Source organism: Rhododendron vialii, chromosome 8a (assembly GCF_030253575.1).
Source record: "Rhododendron vialii isolate Sample 1 chromosome 8a, ASM3025357v1".
Classification (NCBI taxonomy): domain Eukaryota; kingdom Viridiplantae; phylum Streptophyta; class Magnoliopsida; order Ericales; family Ericaceae; genus Rhododendron; species Rhododendron vialii.
In genome coordinates this window covers 29,005,444-29,027,466 of record NC_080564.1, presented here as the reverse complement: position 1 = coordinate 29,027,466, position 22,023 = coordinate 29,005,444, and the positions used below count along the sequence as shown (strand labels likewise).

The following is a 22,023-nucleotide window of genomic DNA, read 5'->3' as shown; positions in this document are numbered from 1 at the left end:
ATTAAAATACTACTTTCAAAGAAACTAAAGTTAACAACCGTCAGACCCCACAGAAACCGTGGACAAAATTCCATCAGCAACATAAAAACCAAAAACCAAAAAAGAATTGAAAAACAAAAACTTAAAAACCAAGATCTTCCACCCACAAAATGTAGCCCTGATCTCCGCAACAGATTGAAGAACATATTCCACTGCAACACATTTCTCTTCATCGAGCTTTGATTGAAGAGTTTGCTCGATAAAACTATGCAAACCCCTAGTTGTGCCGAAATTACTCGCGCAAAGTGTGCCTGAGATACAGTTGTTGGAAGAGTAGGAGTTTGATTGTTTAGTTGGATAAAATTTCCCTAGAACTCAAATATTTTTTTTTTTTTGGCTTGGTACAAAATGGCTAGCTAGAACCCATTTCCATTTATACTACTCCATGGAAAACTTTAGTACAAAGATATTTTCATAATGAATAAGCTTTGAGATAATTTTAGAATTACATATGTGACTAATTCTCACAAAAAATACTAGATATTTCACAAGTATATTCTAGAGCTAAATATTTTCGGGTGCCAAAAACACTATAGCATGCCCAGTTTGGCCAAAGTAGAGTGCCAAACATAGCGTAGCATGCTCAATTTGGCTTTGGCGCCCACAAAAATGACACCCACCATTAGAGATGCTCTAAGGAAAGTGGGAGTTGGGGATGGGTTTTGAACTCTTGCCAACTGAAGTGTCAATCTCCTACCCTACAATATAAACTGGGCAGAGGCAACTGGCGACTCCAGAAATTTGTTGCGGGGTGTTCAAAAATTACTTTAACTCTACTAGCTGATTGATGAACCAACAATATATGCGCAAAACATCATATATTAGCATGAATAGTGTGTTAAAAAAGCATAAATTCTATTCTAAAAAATATATCTACTACGTGAGAACTTTATATATACGGAATGCTTCAAATGAAAACCTCTTAAAATGCGGACTCCTTTTTTTTTTTTTTATCGAATTTCGATGATCCGAGCTGCTCAACATATTTAGAAAGTAATTTTAAGGGTACCGGAAAAATGACCAGAAAGGCTTAATTTGAGCAGTTTTTTATTGAACCGTTCAATAAAAAACTGTTCGGATGAAGCCCTTCCCGGTCATTTTTTTTTGCTGATTTCTCATGGGTACCCTTAAAATCACGTTCTGATCACATTGAGTGGCTCGGATTATCGAAATTCGATCAGAAAATGGTAGAAAAATATGTCACAGTACTCTCACTTGAATGCATCTTTCGAAACCTGTACGACAAGAAGTTGAAATTGATAGAAAAATGTCGAAGGGGAAAAAGAGAAAAGATACGTGGAATGGTGGAAGAGTCAAATGCCTTGTTTGGATAACATTTTGAAAAAAGTTATCAAACTCAAAAAACACTCATTGCCCTTACTTTCAATCATTACTCTCTCATTTCTCGAATCATTATTCTCATTTCTATCTCCTCTCTTTAATCATTATTCTCATTTTCTCTATATCTCTCCTCACTCATATCTCCAATCATTACTTTATTTTCTCTCTACACTAATTATTCAAAAATTTTCAAAATACCATTTAAACAAGGCAAACTTTGACCTTACTAACCAAACGGAACCAAATTGAATCTTGAATCCCAATCAAGTGCATTTTAATTTTTTTTCGTTCCAACACAAACAGTAGTGTACATGGTTAGAATCTTCAATGCATCCCATTGATGCTCTCTTATTTAATTACCAGAAAGTCTACACACACAGCAGATCTGTGCACAGATTTCATTGTGGGGCCCACCACGGGTCCCACACAAATCATCCGAGCCGTTCATTAAATGTAAAATATTTTTTCAGGGGTTCCTGCAAAAAATAAGCTCAATCCGATACTTATAGTTGCTCGATCCAACCATATAACTTTTCATTATCCGAAAATCTGAATGAAAAGTTAGATGGTTAGATGAAACACCTACAGTCATCAGATTGAGGTTATTTTTTACGAAAACCCTTGAAAAAATGTTTTACATTTAATGAACGACTCAGATGATTTGTGTAGGACCCGTGGTAGGCTCCACAACAAAATTTGTGCACAATCTGTGCACAAATCTGCTATATGCGTAGCAGGACTCTTTAATTACGACCTTTTACGTAAAACTCTATTAGCCCGATCGAGAACAAAGCACGGCAGTTTTCTCGTCTCCATCATCCTCTGTCGTCACGGTGGTTCTACCACTACTTTCATGATCATCGGTGGTTTCCGTCCCCGCGGTCCTCGATTTCGATAAATGCGTGGCGCTCCTGTTTGCTCCTCCGCCTCCTCCCACTGACGATCCTGAGGCCATGGGCGGACCCACCGTGCCTCCACGCCTTTTAAAAAAAAAAATTCCCGATTTTATATATATATATATATATATATATATATATATATATATATATATATATATATATATATATATATATATATATATATATATATATATATATATATATATATATATATATATATATATATGCTACATTGCATAAGATGTTAAAAGTTTGGTTCAGTGGTAAGAGACATGTTATGGCAAAGGGATAACACTAGTTCGAGTCCAACTGGGTCACTCCCCTAACTTTTTTTGGGTTTTTTCAAAATCCAACTCTTTCACAACCAAGGTTTGCTCCACTCCCCAACGTCTCCAATCATTTGTGTAGTACTCAATATGAATTCGCACATTGTAGATGTACATTTTATGTCTCCGAAACTTGTACTTGTAGAGTTAATAATAGAAAAATAGATGATAAACATGTGATAATTTTGTTTTAATGCATATAATCGAAATGCGCAAGTTTGCCCAAGTAGCTTGTTATTGAAATACATATATACTTTAAATTGTTACATTATCATGAATGCTAATTAAAATGATTTGGGTGTGAATGTGCTTAATTGTAACTCATATATTACGGCGTTACAAAGAAAATTGGTGCCCCCATTATGTCGAATTCTTGAGTCCGCCACTACCTGAGGCCATACGCTCGGCAAGATTACGAGACATGTTATGTCGAGATATAGAGTGAGCATCTATTTGCCTTACCGCGATATAGAGTGAGTCATCTATTTGCCTTACCGCGGCACTGGGAAACACTCACCTCAGTATCAAGCAGCGCTCAAGAAGTTGGACATATTCAAGAACAACGACTTCACCTTGGACTACTTCCTCCGCAACCATGAATTGCCACCCCCACCGTCCCCTTCCCCGTCCCGGTAACCCTCATCGTCGTGGCGAAATTTATTGAAGATTAAAATCTAGTCCCATTAATATGTCTTGGACTACAAAAATGGTGCTATTCTTTGGAGTTTTTCTTATCTAGACTAGAAACCACCACGTACGTCAAGTGAAAATCCGGTTTGATAGCAGTGGATCTGAAATTTTAGTCCAGTTTGTCATGGGTACCAACAATTTCTCCATGAGATTAAGATATTTATTTTCCATGTGGTACCAATATTCCTAAATTTGGTGGATTTCTATACTGGGGCCAGCTTTGTTCGCTTTGGGATCTCAAAACCCCTAGGCACGGTCTCCAATAAATTTTCTTTATCTCTGCATTGAGGACTTCATAGATGGTTTCAGAATTGTCAAATTATGTGTGTCTATTACTTCAATTTGAGGAGACATTCGATTGTTGTGCGAAGTTTAATTAGTTGTGACATATTATCAAAGGCCGGCCTTGAGATTTTTTGGGGTCCTATGGGGCCCTTATTTAATGTTATTAAAATTTAAATACAAATTAAGTAAACGTAAAATTATGGAAGATTTACAAAGTAAAATAAATGTTTTTCTACATTAAATTTGATTGGTTTTGTTTATTAGTGGATATTCAAAAGAGAATTTTTGAATCACGTATCACATTTATGTCAACAATCAAACAATTAGGAAAAGTACTTGCAACATTGTTTGAACCCATAACCAAGTGAAACTAAATACAACTACCAAAACCAATAAGTCAAGTAATTCTTTAAAAATGTCATAGAGAAGTATTTTTATTTAACCATTTAGGCCCTACGTTGGAATAAAGAATTTACAGTCGCTTAATTTTTTTTGTAAAAATATGATCGATATTGCCAAAAATTTAAAGTTGCAATATGGAAAAAGGAAATTGGAGGAACAAAAGATTGGGAATAACCAAGTATTGATGCTAATTCCAACCAAAAAGTTTACACTCTAACTTGGTGAGGGTCTGTGGGACCCAAGCACCCTACCAAGCAAGTGGGGTTTTGACAGCGGTGCCAAGCGCATCTGGACACGTTTGGTAGCATCTCTCACTTCTTGTGCATTCATAGGAGGAACCATCCATCCAATTAAGTTCCGGATATACTAATTAGCTCTAATTGGATCAATTTTCCCACTTTTAATTGTGAAAATGCTGGTAGGTTTCTACTTTCTAGGGAGAGGTTTTGTGACTAGGATGCTTTTTTAGTTAATACTAGTACTTAAACTTTTGAAAAAGGGCAGTGTGATCTTTAATCTTTATAAAGTCTCCACAAAGAAATCCACCACCGGATAGGAAAAATTATTTAGCGTATGGCCACACAAAAATGAGTGTTAGAAAAAGTGTGTCGGGACACCTACTTGTATCGATAAATATAAAGAGAGATTATTCGGCTGGGGCACAAGGAGAGATTATTCCGCAGTCCGCATCACTTCAGGCCCCTTTTGAAGTACATACATTTTGGTTGAGTTCTGGAAAGAGATTTATGAAAATTTTGGACTTTTTTTGTTGTCCTTATTCAAAAAAATTTCGTATTTGTTTGTTTTGAGACAAATTTTTATGGATTATTAATTCGTTTCAACGAGAAGATTTGGAAAAATAATTTTTTTTTACTTTTACCCTAATATTTTTTGAAATATTTAAGATAAAGCCCAAAAAGCTAAGGTATTTAAAAAAATTAGGATAAAAGTCATAATTTTTTATTTTTTCGATTTCCCTCGTCGAGCCGAATTAAGAATTCACAAAAATTTATCGCAAAACGAACAATCACACACAAAAGAAAATTTGAATAAGAACAAAACAAAAAAAGGTTCAAAAATTCCAAAAAAAAACTCTTACCAGAACTCAGCCTTTGTCTTGAGCATCTAAATATGTTCCCTGAGGGAGGAAAATGCGGGCCCTTGGTGCGGAAAAATTTTAGGGAAATTTATGTAAATGGTTCTCTTAGTTTTATTTGAGTCTCATTTTCGTCCTTCAAATATTAATTATAACTCTTTTAACCTTTAAGTTTGGCTTTTGTATTAAATTGATCAAATTGATAACTTTTGTCAGCCAAACTGGAAGGAAAAAATTAGAATGATGGCAGTTTGGACGTTGCAGTTCATATCAAGTTGGTCTAATTGATAACGTCTGCCATCAATCTGATTTTTTCAATCGAGTTTGGCTAACAGAAGTTATCAATTGGACCAACTTGGTACGAAAACTAAACTTGAAGGTCAAAAGAGTTGCAATTGATACTTGAAGGACGAAAATGAGACTTGGGTGAAATTAGGAGGACCATTTCTATAAATTTTTCATAAGTACTTATTTTCAAACTTAAAAATAATAAGCTTACGAAAATAATTTTTCAAATTTTTTTACGGGGTTTGATAGATCTCATCGATATCTATCAAACAATATCTATATTGCATATTTTTATTTTATTTTAGTAAGTCTGTTATTTTTAAATTTAAAAATTACAAATAATTACTACTTATTTTTTAAGGGCTCTACTGGAAAAGAATAATGCTACGGACCATGCTCTCCACCCACGCCCAAAAACAGGACGCTGACGTGGACTAGGTCCCACGTTAGTTTAAGCCAAAAAAAAAAAAATTTCCTGAATTTTTTTTAATCGGCCTCCAAATGAAATCCTGCTCCTCGCGCCAAATTATACCCACGCTTGAGAACAGAGAGAGAGAGGAGGAGGAGGAGGCAGCGGCCAACCACCAGCATCACCTCCACCACAAGCAACCACCAGCTTCAGCTTCACCTCCGGCGACCACCACCACCACCGCATCCACCTCCGGCAACCAACCCGTCGCAAAAATGGACGCACCACCGACGACCACCGAGGTCGAATCCACCACCAAGGTCGAATCCACCACCAAGGTCTCTCTCTCGTCTATATCAGTTCATTCTAGCTGGTTCAAACAAGAAAAGAATTAGGTCTTGTGTGAAATAAGAGATTTTTTGGGTTGAACCCTATCTATGTATTTTTGAGTTTCACATTTTACGATTATTTGGGCTCCTTTGATCAGTGATTATTTGATGGTTTCAGTTTTTTTTATTTTTACATTTGAACTAATTAAGCTTGTACCCTCCTATAAACTAACTAATTAAGGCAAGTGTAGAAATGATCCGATTCAGTGTCCGATGCTGCTACCCAGTTATTGGAACGATGGGCATGTTGTTGATGTGGTATGAAAGCTTTTTTGAGGAATGGCAGTGCTAGTTTTTGTAGTTGTTTTAGAAGTTTCTATGTATTGATCTTCGTGGTAGTTTTGGAGACCGGATATCAGTCTACAATTTCAGTTTTCTTTTGTTTTCCCCTTCTATCCCCTTCTTTTTCTCCCCCTCCCCTTTCTCAATGAACCCATTATCGAGTTTGTCATTAATAATATTTTTTCCGTTTCAAAAAAAAAAAAATGATACTTGGCATTAGTTGTACTCATTTCTTGATTGATATTTATCTGAAGCTACACTAACATGAATTGATTATTTATATGCATATACTCCACTAGATTGACATTTCTTGATTAAAACAAAGAGATACGTTTTCATGGTATTAGTGCTTAATGTAGCATCGAGTGCGTGCTCACTCCGATTTATATTCTTGATTTCCGTTGTTTTCAAGGTTTTGGGATAGTGGCTTCTACACTTGATATTGGACATGCAATGATATTATGCTTTGCAAATATAAGCTCATGCGATAATTTTTTATTTTTTAACATTTTTATTTTTTATCATGTAGGTGATGTTTCTGTTGCCATCACCATCATCTTTGATGTCGCTAGTTTTGAGTTTAAATTAATGTTGGTAACACTTCATGATTAGGTGCTGGAAATTGAGTTTATGGAGTGCAAAAATTGAGTTTTAGTTTTGAGTTCTAGAGTGATGGAAATTGAGTTTCTGAAATGTCCTTGTGTTGTGTCCGTTTCCGTGTCGGACATGGCTCCGTGTCCAAGAGCACAGACTTTAGTTTTGTTTGCAGCAATTGCTGAATTAACAAAAAGGACTTGTTAAGTTAAGACCACTTTAGTTCTTGTTAAGACCAACTGCTATTTGCAACATCAAGGAGTAACGTTGCGGAAGTAATGTTATAACTTGCGGACACAAGCTAGGTAGGTTCTGGAATAATTTGGGCAGCATCTCCCCTATTTTTGGTCCTAACCCGACGTCTCGCGTCTTATTCAGTACAACAAGACCAACATCATGTTACGCACAAGCCCACGCCGGGCATTTCTCATCCTAATTACCATTCACAAAGCCAAAGTGATAAAATCTTAAGCCAAAGTCAAAATCATCAAGCACATTCAAGTTTAAAGTTTTGAAACAAAAAAGAAAACCAAGCATTGTCTTCAGAAAACCACAAAAGCAACAAAAAATAAAAGGAGCAAACTACAACATTTACTAGAACAATAAGTGCAATACATAGTCTTCCGGATACAAAAACCATTATAAGGGCATTACATTTATCCTCTCCCTTAAGTTGCAAGCAAAAGAAAAGGAAAAGAACTACTGCCACCACCCTCACTATCATTCTCCTCGTCTTCTTCATCATCCTCCTACCACCCTCACTATCATCCTCCAGCGAACTATTGGATGCGATAATTACAATTGAAATAGATACAAAATCTGAAGATATATATATCACTAAAGGTCTTCAAGCATATCCTGAGTAAGAACTTCAACAATCCAGAGTAGGAACATCCAAATCAAAGCAGCATCAAGGCCAAGGATCTTGCTTCTTCCCACTACTTGTACCAGCAGCTGTATGCATTGCGGCCCACTGAATTGCTGCTAGCTGGGGCCCATTGACGGTCCTACGCAAATAGTCAAAGAAATTTGGCGTGAAGGATTCATGCATCGCCGGAGGCTGCTCTTCATATTTTAGAAAGTGCTCAGCACTAGGCTAAAGAATAGCCAGTTGCATTTGTAAAAAGAATGCCAATGAATTTGTTACCCATTACATTCGATTAATAAAATTCTTTTTCCACCACTCAAAGAAAAAAGAATATTTAAATCAAAATAAGGCAACATGAAATAAATAGGACGCATCTATTAGAAACTTGATTCCGCTCCAACCTGCAAATTGAGGTGACGGAATGCATGCAAGGCAATGTATTCCCTATGGATAGTTGCAAGAGTACCAAGCACAGTTAGAAACCAGATGCCTCTGAGCTGAAGTTTCCTTATACTATATGATAATTATCAACCTGGCTGGAAATATATTATCCATACAACAAAAAGGACTCATTAATAAAAAATGGATCGAAACTTTTGTATCTACTAACCATAAAAGAGAGTTTCATCCAGTAGGAAGATATGAAACACTCAACAATAACCAACCAGAAATGAGGAATTTCAAGTAACCTGTTAGGATCATAAGGGTCTCCAACATTGGAAACCTGGATGGTTAGTATCAGCACTATTACGACGAAATAGCTCATTGGGATGTCTGTGAGAACCATTGGAAACCTGCACGTCACCTACAAAACATTATTCTTGCACCAAATTCCAACTTGCAAAGATTGATTTTCCTAACTTTCAATTGATGCAGGAATTTAAAACTCATGTATTGAGTTTTGAGGGAAGTGGAACAGGTTGGCAACATTAATTAGTGATGATTGAAAGCATTTCAAAAGGAAAACTTCACTTCTGCAACCAAATTAACCAACAAGAAAAGCACTCCAGTGTCTCCATAAATTTTTTCTTTTCAGAGCAGTACCTGCAATATTCAGATAAAAAACAACCAATTTCAAATATTCAAGCAACAAAATTCTAATCGTGTGGTATTTCATGGGAATCGGCAATATTGAATGCCATCAATTAGTTTGACAAGCATGTTAGAGATTTTCAAAATAAAAGAGTCGTTTTTGGTTTTGGAAAATTCATTTGTTTCCTTAGAATGCTTGTTTTTTCTCTTTGTGAGCTTTGTCCCACATTGGTAAGCTGAGAGATGTTGGAGTGGTATATATTAGGAAACATTCCTAATGAAAGTAACTAATGATCTAGTGTGGTGCAGCCCTTTGGTGCTTTGCACCATACCGGCAGAGCCGGTACACACTCGCGCGCGCGCGCGGTGTGGGCTGTGTGGGCGTGGGCTGTGGCGCTTTAGCGGCGCACTTTGCACTTTGCACGTCAGCGCTAGGCGCCATTTCTTATTGCGAGTTGGCAGTAAGGTGACGCTGACGTGGATGCCGCGTGTCACACGCGTGGCAAGTGAGTCACAACCTTCTTATTGCGAGTTGGCAGTAAGGTGACGCTGACGTGGATGCCGCGTGTCACACGCGTGGCAAGTGAGTCACACGGAGCGGTTCCGATCGGGTGCAACTCGAGCCTACGGGTGCGTTGGTTCGTAGAGTTGCGATCTTAGCCGTCGGCTGCGAATGGGCTCGATCCAACGGATTAGATCAAATCCGATTGGGTGTGAGTGAAACAGCACACCAGTTCGGTGTGACTGGGTGTGACTGATCGATCTGGACCATAGGATCTGATCCAACGGTCAGATCAGATCGGGTGCATACCCATTCTCAATGGGTGCGTAGTGGCCTATAAATAGACCACTACTTAGCAGAATCCGTTGTTCATAATATACACACAAAATCCGAATCTCTCCCACATCTCTTTCTATATTTTCTAGCATTCATTCTGCGTTCTGTTTTGCTGCAGAAAATAGAACACAGTGGTTCTCGGTTCTTGTATTCGTTCAAGCAGATATTCTGTCCGTTTCGTTAGTGCAAACGAAAACGGAAAGAACTTCAAGTTCGGGCTTCGATTTATCTTGAAGGCAGGTTTGTTGTAACCCTTTGCATACCGGTATTGGTGGGGGCAAATACTGTCTTTAGGAAAGCGACATAGTCGTGACTCGAAGCGTATTTCAGATTCGGTGGAGATTTCGCCAACAGTACAAATTTGCAGCAGCCAATTTTTCCAACAAAGCATGGTTCAAAAGCCAAAATCCAACTGAATACAATGATGATGACCAAACCAAAATTTTGCACCCAGAGCCATCAAGGACCATTCACTTTTGACTGTTGAGATGCATATAAGGAAGCAGAAATCTTATGGTTAGGGTTTGAAACAAAAAAATTCCCAATTTAACAAGCCCTAATTTTTTTTGGTTTGAACAAGTTATAGTTAAATGAAATGCTACAGTCGACTGAAATTGTAGGTGTCAATGACAACCCACAGAGAGAGAGAGAGAGAGAGAGAGAGAGAGAGAGAGACATTGGTAGTAGGTAATGGCGTCGGTGCTGGGCTCAAGCGATTTTCGCCGCTGGTGTGGTCACCGGATCGGAGGTGGAAGTGAGGCTGGTGGTCGCCGGTGGTGCAGGTGAGGCTGGTGGTCGGCCCGGTGGTGCAAGTGAGGCTGGCGGTCGGCCTCCTCAATCCTCGTCCTCTCCTCTTTCTCTCTCTGTTCTCGAGCGCGAAGAGCCAGAGTCAGGTCTAATTTCACTTTGGGAGCCGATTCAAAAAAATTCAGGAATTTGTTTTTTTTTTTGGCTCAAACTGACGTGGGACCCAGTCCACGTCAGTGTCCTGTTTTTGGGCGTGGGTGGAGAGCATGGTCCGTAGCATTATTGACTGGGAAACCACATAAAGTAATATTGTTGACGTAATTGCTTACCACAGATGCCATTTTGTCCAAATTCTCGACTTTCAAAAGATATATACACACATACTATATATTCCTGAACTCGACATTTAGGCAGAGAGAGAGAGAGAGAGAGAGAAAGAAGGAGAGAGGATGAGCGGAGCAGGGAAGGTAGTGTGCGTGACAGGGGCGTCGGGTTACATAGCATCATGGATAGTGAAGCTGTTGCTCGACCGTGGTTATACCGTCAAAGGCACCGTTCGCAGCCTCAGTTAGTACCTCTTATTTCACTTCCCTGAGCCTAACGGTATTCGGCTCGGTTAGATTCGCGAACCTATACTTAAATTTAATTAATAATTCAATAAGAGCCTATTTGTATATGTAAATTTTTTTAAGGATGAATATATAATTCAATACTTATTTTTCTCCCAAATTCTATACGATCAATGAGAGAGTTTGGATTCGCTTGAGTTTAATGAGCTGAGCCGAATCAAACCTGAGTCTTGACGAGCTCAATTCAAGCTTAGATTCGGCTCGGCTCGATTCATTTGAGTTTAACGAGCCAAACTCGAGCCAAGATGTTCAAAGTCGAATCGAACCCGAGCCGAACTCGAGCCAGACTAGTATCTTAACAAACCCAACCGAGCCGAACCCGAGCCTTGAAAAATTTTAACGAGCCGAACTCAAGCCAAGTTGTTCAGGCTCGAATCGAACTCGAGCCGAACTCATACCTTAACGAACCCGAGCCGAACTTAACAGGGTTCGGCTCGATTCGGTTCGTTTACAGCCTTATTTCCCATTTCCCATATCTCTTTTTTCTTTTTGTTTCTTTGGGCATAACTTATCTGAAAATCGTTCACTTTTGTGTTTGGATCATTTATACATCTGGTTTTTCCCCTATTATTATTATTATTATTATTATTATTATTATTTATAACTCGAGTGTCGGGCTAGCTTGAGTCGACCTGCACTAATCTTGGGCCAATCCTACCGTCCACTTGTGTGGAGCTATATTAAAGTCAAAGCAAATCTTCGTAGGGATTGGCCCAAAAGAGTTGATAACACGCAGGAGGTTTCGAACTTGAGATCTCAGGACGGAACAGGTTGAGTCCAATTTGTGTTTTCTACTGTGTGTGTGTGTATGTTCGACGTCCATTTCACTAACTTACTCCCTTCCTCGTGATATTTGTGAGACCAACTCACAGCTATCTCATTTCGACTGCACACTTAGTGCCACTACACAGGATGTTCTGCGCATTTAACAAACATGTCTCTTCTTTTTGTTGTTATCCTATTGATACATGCTATAGGTGATCCCAAGAAGATGGACCACTTGCTTTCACTTCATGGAGCTAAGGAAAGGCTACAGCTGTTTGAAGCTAACTTAATGGAAGAAGGATCATTTGATTCAGTGGTCGATGGTTGTGAAGGTGTCTTCCACACAGCATCGCCTGTTTTTCTAGAATCCAGCAATCCACAGGTTCATTATGACACTTCAAGTGGCTTTTGTTTCCATTATGAATGTGCTGGTTTGTTTCTCCAAGTCATTTTAGTGATTCAAATGACTCTTACACGGTCTTGGGTAGAACTCAACCCCAAAAGCTAGCTATTGAAGGGTGCCCTCACGCTTATATACTTCATATTACTTTGGTACTCAGGCCCTTAGGTGATGTGGCACTTTGCTTCGCAATAACATAGTAGGAAATAGCAATCATGGTATGCATTTAGATAATTAACTTTTGGTATGAGATCCAGCCACTTTTAGAATTCAGAAATCAAGCAACATGATGGAGCTTGAAGAAAAGGAGGCACAAAAGTTGTCCAGATTTCGCCACCATCCCTTGCCCACAACCCCACCTCCACCAAACAAAAAAAAGAAAGATAGGAGAAGAGAAGAAGAAACAGGAACACATTAGTATGAGTCACTGATATCATGTTTCATATTTGATATAAGGATGGGGGTTAGTCAGTTTAGCTTAGGGAGTTAGATAGGTTTGTTATATGCTGATGTGGCATGGAAGTGCGCAGTGCTCTCCGCGATCGGGAAAGTGGCCAGATGTGCTTTTAAGTCAAAGTCAGTTACGGGGCTGCTGTCCTGAAGTCAGTGAGCGGAGACCGTGCTCTTTCTTTCTTTGAGTCGGCTTTCCAAAATGTATGTCATATCAAGGTTAGGGAACTGTATCATGATCTTATGAATCTCAAAATCTCAAAATTAAAAAACGAGCTCTTTCTTTTGCTTGCCCCTATCTCGTCAGGGGCATAACCACTTCACTCTTAGTAGTAAAATGGGCTTTAGTCTTAGGGGTGAGTGCTATATAAACAATTGATTTGTGCTAAAGGAGTTTAATGAAAACAGTTTGTTCCTTCGATTACCCTCAATCCTAACTTTGTTTCAGTGAAGTTTTCAGTCAGCAACTTTAGTCTGAGATGTTGCTAATAAGGTTGTCAAATCGTGAATTCAATCGAGAATCGAAATGATCCTTTTTCGAATCGAATAGAATCATGAATGGCTCCGATTCGGTCATGATTTTTTTGTAATGCATGAGAACATATGTTTATTGATTAGTGTAACCAAAGTATATAGTACAAATGAAATTTTTATGCCTAAATCAGTAAAAATCTTCTTCTAAATGATGATTGGACAATAATCTGGAGTGTTAGGTAAGCTGCTTGCCTACTTCTATTGCAACTTCCAAGAGACAAGGATTCGTGAATCCTACTTATAGTCTTTTTTGTAAACAAGTCTAGAACCACAAACACATTTACACAAATACTCACAACGTGTGGGTTCCGCACAATACTACACACCCTAGTGTGTGGGGCCCACATATGTTGTGAGTGTTTGTGTGTTTGTGGTTCTGTTTTGTAAAAAAGATTAAAAAGTACAACAACATACGCTTAGAAGGTCTATAGGGTGGTTGTATTCCCTTTATCTTTGCCATTTTCGATCCACTATCGTAATAAATCTCCCTTGCTTAGTACCTATAATACTACATGAAGAGAAGCATAGACAAAAGATGGCATATAACAATACTAAAGACCTTAAGAAAATAGTTTGAACCCTTTTCCAACAACAAAATTGCAACAAATGAGTAAAAAGTGTTATGGAAATTTTAAGTGAATCTATTGATTCACCGATTCACTTATTATTTGCAGCTCTTTCCGAATTAGGCAGCCTATTCATATCGATTACCCACCGAATTGTACGATACGAATTGTGAATCATAGGATGTCTTGGTATCTCAGGACGTTTTGCAAATATCTTTACTAGGACTGCAGTCTCATAAATGCATTGGATTTCCCTCATTCTTTTTGGTTGCTTCTCTCATCTTCTTAACACACACACACACACACAACACCACGCCCCACCACGGCCCCCCCCCCCCCCCCAAACCCACCCACGTACCTAAGAAAAAGAGAGAAAGAAAAAAGTTATATGAGATGGTTGATATGTACTATGTAATGATTTCCAGTTATGATCTAAAATGCGTCCGTGAAGGGTTTGGATGTGGTACCAGGATAATGAAATTTTCCTTTTCCTTTGTGGTAACAATGCTGGCGGTCATTAGTGTTTAAAGTAACTCATCGCTCTTTATGCCGTGTAACAAACATAAGTGGCCATGCTTACCCATGGAGGATTTACTCCAAGATTTTTTGTGGGGATACAGAAGGACTTTCTGAACTCCTCAAAACCACAACCAATTGTGCAAGCTCTGGCCACCTCTCATCTAAGCGGGCGAGCTCTGGCTCTGTTGCTCCATAGGGAGCAAGCTCAACTCCATGTGATTCGCTGTCGAACAACTTCCTCACCTCCAAGCACTCAAAACTGAATAACCTCGCCTCCAGGTGCCATACGTTTGAGCTCCTCACCGCAGAGCTCCACGAGGTTATTGCAAGTGACTCCAATATATATTATAGGTTGGGAGGGCCTGTGTACCTTGCAAGAATTTTCAAAAATAGTTTATTCGAATCATAAGAAATTTTTTAGTAATATCAATTGAATACCAGAGGCCATCGTTGTGGAGAAAGAATTAAGCGATATGAATTATGGGAGGAGGCCTTCTGCTCTCATCTTTTTCTTTCACGTTGCTCAGTCTACTGGGAAGACTTCAAAATCTAAGATCTATAGTAGGGACCAATCCCTTGTATATATAACCTTTACACAAAACCTAATCCATAAAGAATTCAGTTGTGATCCCAATACAATTAGGATATGAATTAAAAAAAAATTCACACCAATAATAAACCCCATAACACATGTTGTCCATATAAACTCTAACCATTATTTTTCTCTGCTGATCCATTTCTTCTTGTTTACCGTCATTTTTGTTTTCTATTAATTTTAGCTTTAAAAGAGAAAGAACCTTCCTGTCTATCCAATATACTGCTTGTAGGGAGGTATTCCCGAACAGGTGCAAAATGAGCCCGAGCACGGTCAACAAAGGGTCAACACACTGTGGACCACTGATATGAGAAGTCAATGGTCCAGAGAGGTTGTACGATTCTCGGTACAATAACATGAGACGTTATTGGACCAGATACAAGGAAAGTGACATGTGATGCCACTGTTCAGATACATTGTTCGGCAAGAGAAAAGCCGAACAGGAGGAGAGCTCCTTAGAAAGGATATGGTCCAAATTGTTTCCTTAGGACCAGTTACATGTGAAGTAACTGGTCCAGACCATTTGTTCGGCTATGAGACGGCCGAACAAGGAAAGAGGTCCTGTCAGATGATGAAATAGAGGGAACATCCCGGAAGAGTCCAGAAACAGTGGTATTCCGTTAAGGAATAAGATCCCGAGAATATAGGGTCTGAGAAAGATACCCAATGAGAATGGGATGTTCGGTCAGTAATGGAAAAGAATCCTGAAAGGACTCTTTTCCATAAATTGATAAAGGAAACGAGAATCCTTGATATTCTGGGTTTCCTATACGAGTTGGGAATCCTATGGCAATAGGGATGCTTGGGCACCAAGCATCCGAATGTCTATATAAACAGAGCAAGCCTAGAGGTAAAAGGTACGCAATACACTGCAATCTTATTGCTTTCCTACTGATAATTAGGGTTTGATCATTAGTACGAAATACTAACAAAGGCATCGGAGGGCCTTTGCCACGAGAGGCAAATGTGCGCTCACTCCTTGTCTGTTTTGCAGGATAAGGGTTTCTCTGACGAATTAAGGTTACGTTCAAGAGGCACGTGGAGCCGCTGCATTCCAGTGCTGTTCAAAGCACTACTTGAATTTATCCACCTACACTGCTTATAAACTTTTTCCAAAGCTGTATTGCATTTTTGCAATTATCTAAGGTTTCCTAGCTTGTTGACTGGAACAGAACATTATAATTATGAGATTGGTATCTGATGTCAGTTGTTCTATGTAAAGTATTAATGCTATATGCGACATACTTGTCACTTCTGTATAATTTTATTCTCTGTTATCAGCTTTTACTTGTAAGGTTTTGCTTATCCATATTCCATCCTTCAGGATGAACTAATCAAACCTGCGGTGAAGGGAACGCAGAACGTTCTTGGCTCGTGTGCGAAAGTTCCATCCATTAATAGGGTGGTTTTAACATCTTCCATGGCATCAGTTGCATGGAACAGCAGACCAAGAAACCCTGATGTGGTAATTGACGAGACGTGGTTTTCAGATCCAGTTTATTGTGAGGAGTCAAAGGTGCGTAAATGTTCTGATATTTTATACTTTCCATTATAGCAATATCTTGTCTGTTTATTTTCTTCTCTCTTTATTTTTGCCGGTCTAGAAAGACAAAATCTTACTGAAGCATCTTTGAATTTTCCTATCATGGCATACAATATTGTTTTGATTGGCGAAAACATAGAATTCAAGTGCTACATGAATTGCTCAGTAGTGCTTCACCACTACTGTAGCTGGCTGAAATATCTCAATGGTAGAGCATAGCCTTGCCAAGGCTGAGGTGGAGGGTTCAAGTCCCACAGAATCCTATTTTTTTTAAAACAAGTTGGAGAGGCCGGCGTTATTGGTGGAGAGGAAGCAACTATAAATTGGGGTTTATCAGGATCAATGCTACGAGCTTCACACGTGTGGCCCAGCCCATAAGGGCCATGCGGACTTGACGTCATACGAATTGATTATAATCAAATTGCTTTGGTTGTTTACCATTGTCGGTAATTGATGACTACACAATTCGAACAATTTTGAATTTGCCTCATCATAGAAGGCAATGTAAGAATTTTGAAGATTTTTTTTTATCGAACCATATCTATCAAACATCCTCTAGTAAGGCAAGGTACAATAGGAAGGACATGAAGTCTTCCATCAAAAAGAGAAGTTGTGAAGCTCTCTGCTCTGACATTCTGGCTCGTAAATCAAAAGAACCAAAAAGATAAATAAATGACTCCCCTTCGTATGGAGCAGATGCCGATATCCAAAAAGAATCTAGGAACCAAAATTCTCTCCTCTATATGACCACCATAGTATCTGTACCATAAAGCCGCCAGCGGTTAGGTTGTCCATGACTATTGATCACATCTTTGCATTGTGATGCCAAGGTTTATGCGAAGTACCTGAGAAATTTTGATTTACAAGTATTTACAGTACTATAAACCTTATATTTTAGCAAATATGAGTAAAATGCAAGTATTTACTTGGCATTTTGGTTTCATAGATTGTAGTGTAGATACTCTATTGTTACCTGAAATCCATCTCTTGAATCTTGATGATTTATCATCTTATATGCTCGTATTAATGCAAAAAGTGGCGTCTTCGACAAACTGAATTTATGCTCAGATTTTCTGTAATGATTTTGGCTTGGACTAACTCCAACTGATCTATCAACAGTAATGTTGAATGTTCATCTTTAATAAAGTTGAATGTTTAGCTTTCAATTGAATTTACACTCTTCGTTCTCTCTAACCAAGATTATTGTGTCAGCTATTTTATCACCTTTCAAAAACCTTGGCTGAGGATGCTGCATGGAAATTCACAAGAGAGAACGGAATAGACCTGGTGACAATAAATCCAGGATTTGTGTTTGGTCCTCTCTTGCAGCCAACTCTCAATTTCACTTCCGAAGCAGCTCTAAACCTCATAAAAAATGGTACTCTTCTGCAACTTATGTGGATGATGTGTATGATTTCTTCCTACATAGATTTATGGATACTCTTGTGAATTTTTCTAGTTTGGTTTATATGGCAACCCTCTAGGAAAAGAACTACAATTTTGCAAAAGGAAATCAAGAAGGTGATTATGTTTGGTTTTTTAAGGCCGCGCATGAGAGAGAGAGAGCAGCCAACAAATCTATAGTAGATAGGATGTCCATGCATTGTAGAATATTCCAAGGGAAAGGGTATGCAAGTCCAGAATTAAATTTCTTACCCTATTGTTTTGAGTAACGTCATCACTGTGTGGAACTGATGCAGATTGAAACTTGCAACATTAGGATAATCCGGGATGCCACTCAACACGACCAAGCCACACGCTTGATTATAGGACGAATCACTCACTCCAAGCAAGACACACTTGCACAAAATTTAGAATAATATCAAACTCTCCCATTTTTCATTTCTCATAGATACATATAGCCAAGTACAAGACTCCAGAACATAAGACTTACGTTAATGCTAAACTACTTCCCAGGAAAACAAAACTTACTAGATAGTCGACACACATCTTCCAACCTATTATTACTTGGCTTTTGCATTTTTATGCTCCTGCATCAGAAACTTGCTATAGGACAAACTTACAAGGGATTCTATGATTCTAATTGGTCAAGATAAACTGAGATCAAGACTTGCAATTCGTGTTGCCCAGCTGTTCCTATAGACAGGTTGCTTTCCTGAGGTATTTTGTATTCTTTCACAAAAGGTGATGCAGTCTGTAGATATTTTATGGCTATAACCAATAGAGGACCCCAGAAGCATTAGGAATAAAGGGCAAATGCTTGTAAGCCTTTTTTAGTACTTTTGGCAAGAAGCTCAAATCCGTGAGTCACGAGGGTTCAACGACACGTTTCATTTTATCGGAGATTGAGATGTTGGAAGGTTTCTAATAATTAAGTGGATGTAGGAGTTTTGTGAAGCCAGACAGTTTTCAGGGGCAAAACATCTGGTCAACTTGATATTTATGTTTACCACATGTTACTTCCTTTGCTTTGCTCTTTCGTTTTATTTATTGTTTATTACTTCTCTTTATGTTATATCTATTTCGTTTCCTCCCTCTTTTTCTTTTGTACGATTGGATTTTGTTGATCATTGTTTCTGGGACCAAGTTTTGATCTAGATTATGAATTTCTCCATGATTTTCATTAGATTAGTCCCTTAGGAATTAATGTACTGGTTAACGAGGGTGGGGCCTTGATATTTGTGAGTCACTTCATCAGTGATGGCCGGGGATATGTTAGGAGGTGATAGCCAATGATTACATTGCCAAATTAAAATTTACGTTTACTTACTGGAAAAATTGTGCTGCTTTTGGTGACATTCTTACCATATGCAACGCTTATAAAGCAAGCAATTTACTTGATGCAGGACCTGATGGTACAGTCTGTCGATATGTCGATGTTAGAGATGTCGCTTTAGCACATATTCTAGCATATGAGGTTTCTTCAGCTAGTGGCAGATACTGTTTAGTTGGGACAGTAACGAATTCTTCTGATGCTGTGAATATTTTGCGCAAACTTTACCCTGCTCTCAAGCTTCCTGAAAGGTAAGTTGCTACCATTTGCATCAATATCTATGTCGTTAACAGAAGAAAGTGATGTCAAAGAGTTACCTAACATTGATTCTTCCATATTGTTTGCTTCTCTGTTTTAGTCATATTTCTTCTTCCTCTTGTTGACTCATGGTGAGTCGGTGACATTTTTATAAAACCAAGTATCCCTAATCTTTTTTTTTGTCCTCAAGATCTTAGCTTGGGTAGGATTAAAATTAAGGATAGTTCACTTTGTTGGGTAGGATTACTTGTCGATGAGCATGTAATCTCTTTGCTAAATGGGTCGAAAAGATAACTTCTAGAAATAGAGAGGCTCAAAGAGATTCAGACAAAGCATCAAACGATTTTAGGAAAGTTAGGCAATATTCTTGACCGCATGGTCTGCACCACATATACCGTAGCACTGAATTTATGAGATGTACAAAATTGTTTGCAGTGCAATTATAGTTATGTGAAGTTATCATTCTCCCACTAAACAAATAGAAAGGACAGGTGAATAAGAGGGACCTCCGTAAACTACCTAACTTGACTAGGAGAAAATCTCGGGATGGTATCATGTGACTGTCGAATATTATGAAAATTTGTGGTAGTTTGATCCCAGAGCTGTTGCCAATATAGCTATAAATTCCACCTTCTACTGTTTGAAGGTACTCTTTTACGTAACTACGTTACTCATTGATGCAGATTGAGGTTAAATCCCGATGTTTGAGCTTCTTCCCTTGCTAGAAAGGGACTCTTATTGAATCTCTTTTCGCTTACGATCTAAGATTTCAAGACTCTGTTTTCTAATCCACCATCTCAAACATACTTGTTTGGGCTTTTTTATGATGACAGGCCTGAAGATGGAAAGCCTGCTGAGCCACTTTACCAGGTTTCCAAGAAAAAGGCCGAAAGTTTGGGTATGCATTTTACTCCTCTTGAGGTGACCCTCAGGGATACTGTTGAAAGCCTTAAAGAGAAGAACTTCCTCCAATTCTGAATAAGAATATATGTTTCCACCGAGTGTTGCCCTCATTATCTGTGTGTACCTGTAATTGCCGAGTGCTTTTCCCTTTCTGAAACCCAATGGATTGTTGTTTAGGTTTTGAACCAAACGGTCCAAACCCATGCATTTGTATCGGTTTGGTATTTTAGTTACGTGAACAAAGTCATTAAATGTTGAAGTGGTTCCGTTCGGAAGTGATCTATTTGTGCCTCAACTGGGTAAAAAGAAGATATAAGATTGAATGTTTCAGCACTAAATAATCATCGAGTGTGTAAGGGAGCTTGCATAATGTAAGCATGTTTCGTTTTCTGGGAGGGCTCTTATGGTAGTTAGTAGCGTGGGATTAGAGGGCAGGTTGGGTGTCAGGCAGGTTGGGTGTTGATTATGATGCATTTTGTTCGTTATGATGTCTTATATTTTCTATCCTTTTAACCTCTTGTTAATAAATTTACTTTGTCTGGTTAATAAATTTACTTTGTCGTTCAAAAAAAATAAATGTAAGCATGTAGTCTTACGACAAACAAACAATGTAAAGGAATCGGCCGGTTAGATGTTTGGTGGACAAATCTTTTAAAACCAACCAGACGAAACTATTACTGAAATTGAATGGCGGGTTTTCTTACATTGGTGACCATCGTCGGATACTTATAATGCGCGAGAGGCACTCTTTGGCCTAAACTTTTTGCCAACTTGTTGGTGCAGTCTTTTTAGTAGATTTTAGGTGTTTTTCAAAGTCTCATATATGATTTGTTTTTCAACTTTGGTTTGTATTTTTATACTCTTTCGATTTTTTTTTCATCGAGACGAAAGATGTGATGTAAACTTCTATTGGAGGCTCTACATTAGCTTTGCCCCTAACAATTTTATATCGGCCCATCTCTTTTACTTTCCTAACTAATGCTAATCCAAATACTCCTCCTGCATTTTGATTCCTACAAAGCAAATAATTGTTCTCGATGTGGTCGTACATTTGAATCTAATAAAGACGAAACACTCTAAATTTTGAGATCACTGAAGGATTTTCTCAGTTGTTAACTTTAGATTTTCGGAATTAGTTGAGTTGTGCGTAAGCTAACTCGAACATTCAGTTAGGAAGAAAACGTACTAATTTATGCACTTAAATCCAAAGGTCTATCTCTCAGCTGGATAGACCATATATGCACGCATGAAAAAAGTTTGTATGGAAGACCAACCACCATAGGCACATGAATATGTCCCAATTTTCATCATGTCGGGCCCATTTCCTTCAACTTGCGAAATATGAACAATAAGAATATCATTCCTTGTGGTGATAAAATATATATATATTATTCCTTGCATTAATTGGAAGTCCAACCCAACCCCCATCCCCCCTCCCTTTTTTATAATGCAAAATGTCCCCGGATCAACTTGCACGCGCCACGGAATTAAGTCTTCAACGCTTCACTTTTCGATTGACTACAGCCTACAAATTACCTGTAGCGTAGTCGCGTAGAAGGTTAAAATGTGGAATTTAAAAATGTTGAAGTGCAATACAGCTAA

At 38.4% G+C, this 22,023-nt stretch overlaps 1 protein-coding gene across 3 annotated transcripts in view; it reads left to right on the top strand.

Moving 5' to 3' along the window:
* Window positions 1–20,704, top strand: part of LOC131335929 (cinnamoyl-CoA reductase CAD2-like) — an 86,584-nt gene extending 65,880 nt beyond the window's left edge. The window contains exons 1-6 of one of the 3 annotated variants that reach the window (XM_058371492.1): window positions 10,905–11,092; window positions 12,132–12,301; window positions 16,308–16,499; window positions 17,739–17,904; window positions 19,334–19,511; window positions 20,352–20,704. In XM_058371492.1, coding sequence (XP_058227475.1) covers window positions 10,975–11,092; window positions 12,132–12,301; window positions 16,308–16,499; window positions 17,739–17,904; window positions 19,334–19,511; window positions 20,352–20,496 — 969 coding nt within the window. In that variant the 5' untranslated portion in view covers window positions 10,905–10,974 and the 3' untranslated portion in view covers window positions 20,497–20,704. Of the gene's footprint in view, window positions 1–10,904; window positions 11,093–12,131; window positions 12,302–16,307; window positions 16,500–17,738; window positions 17,905–19,333; window positions 19,512–20,201; window positions 20,329–20,351 lie in introns of those variants that run through there. The other 2 variants (XM_058371496.1, XM_058371495.1) reach the window with 2 other exon arrangements.
* Window positions 20,705–22,023: the final 1,319 nt, after the last annotated feature.